The sequence below is a fragment of the Bactrocera tryoni genome, unplaced genomic scaffold, assembly GCF_016617805.1.
Source record: "Bactrocera tryoni isolate S06 unplaced genomic scaffold, CSIRO_BtryS06_freeze2 scaffold_25, whole genome shotgun sequence".
Classification (NCBI taxonomy): Eukaryota; Metazoa; Arthropoda; class Insecta; order Diptera; family Tephritidae; genus Bactrocera; species Bactrocera tryoni.
Window position 1 is genome coordinate 32,211,041 of NW_024395977.1, and position 7,517 is coordinate 32,218,557.

The window sequence follows — 7,517 nt, forward strand, 5'->3', positions numbered from 1 at the left end:
GTATTTCACCACGTTAAACCCACTTTATTCACATTTTTCTCTTCAAATTAATTAAATTACACTATAATCGTTTAAATAAATCCACATTTTACACTTTTAGCAGGTTTTTTTTATTTAAAAAATCTTTATTTTAAAAATTACATTTTACACTCGTTTCAACCTCATTTGTTTACCAAAAATTACGAAAAAAAGGAGCGCTGCCATGTGATGACAAGGCAATTCGCTGAAATTCCTCTTTTTCGCAAAAATTCCTCTATTCATGCATATGGATATTTTCTTTTTTAAATTTATTAAGCAAATAAGTAATATTATATACATGTATTAGTAATATTATATAATAATATTATATATACATATGTATAAGTAATATTATATAATAATGTTACGTAATAAAGTGTAAGGTTACAATACAGTACGAAAACTCAAATTTTGTTTCAATATGAGTGCATAATAACCAAAGAATATAACCAGTTTCACCACTTTATAACAAAAAGTCAATATATTTTTTTATTTTTAACGCAGAAAGGAGTAGTACGCGAAAGTACTTCAGTCACCCCGGGTATTCGCTCGACCAGGGTATGGTAAGATATGGCAAGGCTCGTTTTCCTCATAATTGTAAACAATCTAACCTTTTCAACGATGAGTGTGCTAAGTGATTTTTAAATTAAGAAATTTAGGTAAAATATAGCAAAATAAAAGTGAAATGTGAGCTTATTTCAAAGCTTAGAGTGTGTACTTACAAAGTAAAAAATGTGAAAAAATTTTGTGAAACATAGAGAAATAACATGTTTTCTTAGTGCAAATTTTTGAACTTTTAATCGTGAATATTTGAAAAAAATAGTAGTAATTTTTACATTGTTTTTGGATATTCCTCCTCTGAAGAAGCTCCCCTATCCGTACATACCCCATTTATACGGAAATTCGGTTTTTTTACCCCTCCGCCAAAGTAATCGGAATCGTGCCGTTATTTCAAATTATAAAAATAAAGTACATCTTCAAAAATTTAATACAATTTTCCAAAAATTAATGTTTAGTTTAATATTGTTAATTTGCAGAAAAGTTATATAAAATGGATTGGCGAATTAAATAAACTTATACAAGCATAAATGAAAATATCAATGCTCATATTAAAGTTATTATTTTAATTGCTATATAAAATTTATGCTACAATTATTATAGTCCGAAAATATGAAATTCGTTCCGTAAAAAGCCGTTTGGCGGTACTCCAATCCTCGCGGGTTGGCCTGTGCTCGATCGCAGGGAGACACTGGTCTTCCCGAACCGTCTCCGGGAAGTGCGCCCGCAGGAGCTCCGTCGCTCTGTCCTCTGCGCTGGTCGTGAATGTCCCATCACCTCTTTTGATTGCTACTACTGCGTCGTTGGTGCCTTTCGCCAGAGCTTTATGCAGCCGGGCCGCCTCTGGCGTTGAGGTAACGTTCTCGCAGAATCTCCTGAAGCTGGCCTGCTTTGCAGACCTGATCTCCTTATTGTATAAAGTGAGATAGCTCCTATATTCCTCCCAGACCCCCGTACGCTTCGCTTTGTTGAATAGTCTGCGTACTTTTTTACGGAGGTCTGATAGTTTCCTGGACCACCAGGGACTGTTTCGCCTTTCTGTGGTCACTGTGGTCACTTGTAGGGGGCAGCTGCCATGATAAGCGTTAATGACAGACTCGTTTAGCTTAGATAGCCTAAACTCCAAGCCCGGGCCTGACACGCTGTTATCGGTCTGCTCCCCCCTGCCCAATTCCTCACCTAGTGTAACCCTGAAGGCGTCCCAGTCCGCCTTCCGAGGGTTGCGTCTGGGGAGGAGTTTCCTGACCTCTGCCTTTAGCGTGAACCTCAAAATCCTGTGGTCTGACATGGAGGGCTCCGTAGAGACCCTCCATTGCGAGACCAATCCATTTGCAGGCTCATTACTCAAGGTGAGGTCCAACACCTCCCTCCTGTTAATGGTTACGAAAGTGGGTTCACACCCTACATTTTCAATCTCTAAATTGCTTCCTAAAACATATTCTAATAGGGACTCACCTCTCGCGTTGCAGTCAGTGCTGCCCCATTCTGTGTGGTGAGCGTTAGCATCGCAGCCGATGATGAGGGGGAGCTTGTGCCGTTTGCAGTGCTCTACCAGCCTTTCCACCGCCTCCGGGGGCGCCGTTGCTGTCTCTCCCGGAAAGTATGCTGAGGCCAGGACGAAGTCTTTGCCTTCAGTATCCCTGGCCTGTACCGCCACCAAGTCCTGTGTCAGAAACTCTGAAATGCAAAAGAAATCAATATTGCTTCTGACAACTATACACGTCCTAGGCCTCTCGCTAGAGAGGTCCCAGATTACCTTATTTGCCTCCGTCTTGAGGCCCTTTATCTCTCCCTTATATATCCAAGGCTCTTGGATCAGCAATGCGCCCAGTTTCTCCGCCATGAACCTGCTTGCAATGACAGCCGAGGCTGCCGCCGCATGATGCAGGTTCACTTGGGCAATTTCTATGACGCCGACCATCATAGAGTGGGCTCGAGGAGGGAGAGATCCTCTACCCCGCCGTCAATCGCACTGCTGCCCATTGGGCCTCCTAGTCCATCTAGGAGCTCCTGCGTTGAGGGTAGCTCCATGCTCCGGTCATCCGCGGGGACGTCAGTGGTCGTTGCTGGCCCTGCCTGTCCGGACTTGCTCCCGCAGGGCTGCTCCGACAACTCGTCCACCTCCATTTTTGTTTCCTCCGGGGCGGACTCAGGCACTGCCTGATTGTCGACGCCCTTGTCCTGAAGAGTCTCAGGCGCTTTAGCTTCCTTGCTCGCGGTGTCAGCAGGCTTGTAGGGCCGCATGACGACCGTGCTATACCTGTAAACAGGCGGCCCGGACATACTTGTATGACTCATCGTTGATGTAGAGGTGCAACCTCCATCCCTCGATGTCACCTAGCTTCTCCTTCTTGCTGCCTGCAACACACCAGGACGAGATACTGAGTCCCCGGTTCTGGTTCCTCACCAGGTTTAGGGCGTGCTCGTATGTCCTGTCCCCGCTCCGCACATCCTCCACCCTCTTCACGCAGAGGACAGGGCCCGTCCAGCCTTCCAACTTTGGAGCATGCTCCCTCAGCCAGTCGGCGGACGACTCGTCCAGGCAGTCTACCAGCATCATGCCTCCCCTGAAGTCGATGCCTAGGAAGGACGCCGTGTATTCCTCTCCTTTGGACGCCTCGTCTATCAGGATGTCTTGAAGCACGGTGAGCTCCTCCGGTTTCAGCGACTCCGCCGGGTATTTGAAAGGCAGGACAGCCATGCGGACGCCTCTGACAGCATCCGCATACCCGCGCCGCCCTTCCTCTACCCGGTGAGAAGCCGGTCCAGATGGTTGGCCCCCGGCTGCCTTTGCATCCGTGCCTCGCACCCTTTTGGATCGGGGGGGCTCCTGCGGCGTGATTTGGCCGCTCTTTCTTTTTCCGGCTTGAGCGAACGTGCCCGCGGGCATTGCCCTGCTGTCGCCTCGCCTTACGGTCCGAGCTGTGCTGAAACAAATTATTGATTCAAGCGAAATTTCTAGGCTTTATAGTTATATATTTGAACATCTTTCACAAATTTTTTGGATACGAAATCTTTGATATTCTGCCTTTGGGAAGCAATTACCCGATGCATCTCGCATGTACATTTTTCGGACGGCGGCCAGGATGCAGGTCGCAATTACTATCGGAAACAAAAAATTCAAAGAGATTCATATTTTTTATTAATTTATCTTCTAGTTAAACTAAGAATATTCCAAAAAAAGTGTAAAATTTAAAATTTTGTTAAAAATTTATTAAGTAGTGGCTTTTGATCAAAAGAATTTTACTTTATGCTGTTTAAAAATATGTTAAAACTTGACTTTTCTTAATATTTTTTTTAGTTTAAATATAAGATAATTTTATGTCAATGATAATAAACTTTGCCCTAATTCCATACGACGTTTAGTTTTTTTTCTATCCTGCCCGCCAATTAAGAATAATCGTAAAAATGAAAAACCGAGAAATCACGCTTCAAAGTTTTCGCTTTTTGCCTAAGCGCTCATATATATACATACATAGTGTAAGAAAAAAAAAGTTGGAATAACTTATTAACGAAATTCCATGAAATAGATAAAAATGCTGCATTAGAAATAAATTCCAAGAAATGTTCCGCTTGCCTGTCGCACATGTTAACTCTGTGAAGAACGGACGCAAAATGGATTTGTGTGTCGTGTATGGGCAAACGAATTCATACCGATCGAACGCACTTGTGTGCTCGTGTATGGGCACTATTAGGTACCTACCTATGTATGTATGGTACCTATGTACCTATATATGTACATAGGTACATAAAGAGATAAAGAGATGTCCAACTCCTACTGAACTTTGACAGCTAATCGAGTTCAGTAGGTTTTGACCAAGAATGATAGAAACAAGGTTGCGCAATGACGAGTTCAGATTTTGTTCGTTCTGCGCATCTACGTCACGGTTGACCAACGTACAATCAGCTGATTTTCAGTTGCTTGTTTTTCTTTGCAATAAGAATCAATTTTGTATTGCAGGCATACAAAAACATGAACATCATCAAAAGTTAACTTAAATATAAGTGAATATTTTATAGTGAACATTTATCTACATATTCATTTCATGGAATTTTCGTTGTATTATTTAATTTTGTCTCTATGCTGAGTTTGTTTCAACTATACACATTTATGCAAATAAAAATATTGAATATTTTTTGACCAACTATCAATTTATTTTCTTACTTAATTTTCTTGTCTTGCTGTACATATTTTCAATTAAGTTTTTATTTAAGGAACGAATCCTAAAGTACATTCTAGCTCTGAAAAACAATTATTTTACTTTGGTGCTACAATTTACAAAATTACTTAAATCTAAGTGCTTCTGGACGTAATTTGTACATATACATATGCAAATCAGTACCATTTAAGTCGTCAAATACTGCTTGCAAGTCTCTCATATGCTCCATCAACATATCTGTTGGTTTTGAGAGTCCTCCTTCAGATGGGTGATCCACCCAAGTATAAGACGAACAATTTTCTGAATAGGCACAAATTTCGGGGTTGTCTTTACCAAGTTTGTGGCAGATGTACCCCGCCAAATTTTCAAGCCCGTCGTTGTTGAGAATCTTGAAGTCATCATTTTTTTCAATTGGGTCAGAATAGATCAACTGACACACGTTGAAAAATATTGCCTGCAAAAATATAATAAACATACATACATGCGTATAAATAAATGGAATAAATTGTTAGTTAAGATTATTATTACAATTAGGATAAGAAACAGTGGTTTAAACGAGACTCCATCCTTTTCTGCCGTTCATTAGCCTCTGCAGGAGTTAATCTGGTTAACGTGAGAAAAGCGCTAGGTAGCAACTTCGTTAGACTCCGCGAACTTAAACCTGCAAGAGTGTTTGGTTATAAAAGTAAAATTATTGTAATCAAAATGCTATAATTACCCATTTCAAACTGCAAATTTCTTTCACATTCAAAGGCGCGGGCGAATAATAAGTCAACCGTGATGTCAGCAAGAACAGCTGACTGAAAGCAAACATGCGCATTGCGCAATCTTGTTTCTATCATTCTTGGGTTTTGACGTTTATCAATTGGAAACGAGCGATGGCCAGATTGAAATCTTACCAAAAAAATGTTTAAATGGAGGGATTTGTTGCATCGTTCAAGATCACTTATAAAAAATGTAAAACAATGAAAATTAAATAAATTTGTGAAATTTAAAGGTATTTGATGAAACGTTTTGTAATTTGAAGCATCATAGTTTTATTTTCAATGGAAAATGATTAAAAACATTTAATGATTGAGAGCTAACAAGCTTAAGTCCTTTTATTGGGTATTGAGAGGTCAAAAGTCAGTTATTCTAACATACTTCAATAAGATTTAAATAGTTTCTCCATATAATAAATAACCACTATATAGTAATTTTTATTCATACTAAATGTTGGGTGTTTTAATTTAAATGCCCAAAAATTATTATATTGTTCAATCTGACCATAATGGAAAATGTTATAAAAAACGCTAATTTTGAAGCGCTCTCACACTGGAATAAGTTGGACATCCCTTTATTCCTGTTCCTGTCCATGGCTTGGTGATTGCGTAAAGTGGACGCGTTTTTGTGCGGTCCAGTGTTTTTCATAGTTTTTTCCAAGTGTTTTGAGGCAGCTTTGGCTAAATTTGTTTCCCCTGTAACAATCAGGTGACGGACGCAAGTGGGCAATTAAAATCGGAAGAGATAAGTACAATTTTGTATCTTATATTAAATTATTTCACATACCTGCCCATTTTTTCGCTGCACATTTGTTTTTTAATATAATTGTTTCCCCTGAGAACAGCAATCCAGGCACATCGTAGTTATGAATTGATGTATGGCCTCTGAGAGTAGTTCTGGGTGTACACCAGAAAATCCTTTTCGAAGGATTTCAAAAATTGCAAGAACGCCGCCAAATGGCAAAAATGAGGAGTCCACCGTTGTTGGACCAATAAAAAATAGCGAATCTGCTGACAACGAGAACAAGAGTGGCAAATCCGTTAGAGCGCAAAGTAGAGAATCTACTAATATTTTTGGCAAATTGGGCAAAATATAAAGGAGCTCGAAAATATGATGTCTTAACAGAGACACATAAACCAAGCCATGCGAGAGCTTGTAAGCAGCATAACGTACTTGTATGGCAAAACAGAAAATCCCGAAATCCATTCGAAAACACTAATGGTAGGGAAAGCGTCACAAGTATCGCCGCGAAATACCCAAAAAGAGCACGGGAGACATCAGGCTTCCTACCACCTACGAAGAAGCCAAAAAACATGACTCAAAAAGTGCAAGAAACCTTTAGTGAAGTCATTAAAACAAATAAACCAGCACCCTAGAAATGGGTAGATGTGGGAAAAAAGCCCATGGAGAAGAGAATTAGGTCGAAAACAGACGCTATAATTCTAACAAAAAAGGACGGCGCCTCGTATGCAGACATCCTTCGTAAAATAAAGGTGACAGTGGCATCGAGGAACTGGGTTCAAACGTGATCAACATTAGGAAAACTCTCAAAGGAGACCTGCTCATAGAGCTAAAAAGCCAAGGAGACAAAAGAGCTGAAACTTTTCAGAGCGCCCTAGAGGGAGTGGTTGGCGAGATGGCTGTAGTACAACCAAAAACACACAACGTCACTACAATGTGCAAAGATCCGGTTGAGATAACTACTCCTGAAGAATTTTGCTGCACATTATGCGCTAATGTTAAAAATATGCGGAAAACAAGAAGCGGCACTCAAATAGCCCTTATATCCCTGCGTGCCCAAGATGCCAAGATTGCCCTTAAAGTTGGCAAAGTAAAGATCGGGTGATCGATATGTCGCCTCCGGGAGTACTCCCTATTTCCCGCTGTTACAGATGTTTCCATCCAGGCCACATGGCGCGTAAATGTTGCAGTCTGACCGACAGGTCTTCTCTTTGCACACGTTGTGGAAGCGCGGGACATGTTGCAAAAGTACATTCGGTTCTAAGTACGACTTGCCCC

At 40.8% G+C, this 7,517-nt stretch overlaps 1 protein-coding gene and 1 long non-coding RNA gene across 2 annotated transcripts; both read right to left on the bottom strand.

Moving 5' to 3' along the window:
- Positions 1 to 1,400: 1,400 nt before the first annotated feature.
- On the bottom strand, positions 1,401 to 2,497 carry LOC120780882. The gene is made up of 2 exons (XM_040113118.1): positions 2,032 to 2,497; positions 1,401 to 1,483 (listed from the first exon to the last, which is right to left on the bottom strand). Exons 1-2 carry the CDS (start codon positions 2,495 to 2,497, stop codon positions 1,401 to 1,403), a joined length of 549 nt encoding a protein of 182 aa, XP_039969052.1.
- A 2,677-nt stretch (positions 2,498 to 5,174) lies between these two features.
- Positions 5,175 to 5,517, bottom strand: LOC120780960. Its single transcript, XR_005705982.1, has 3 exons — positions 5,455 to 5,517; positions 5,265 to 5,397; positions 5,175 to 5,190 (listed from the first exon to the last, which is right to left on the bottom strand). It is a non-coding gene; the product is annotated as an uncharacterized LOC120780960 (long non-coding RNA).
- Between the last annotated feature and the right edge of the window lie 2,000 nt (positions 5,518 to 7,517).

Bases quoted from the DNA above. Each gene is read 5' to 3' on its own strand.
- LOC120780882 (XM_040113118.1), bottom strand. From the start codon at position 2,497: ATGGTCGGCGTCATAGAAATTGCCCAAGTGAACCTGCATCATGCGGCG. The intron at 1,484-2,031 runs GTGAGTCCCTAT...TTATACAATAAG, and splicing joins CACTGACTGCAACGCGAGAG to GAGATCAGGTCTGCAAAGCA.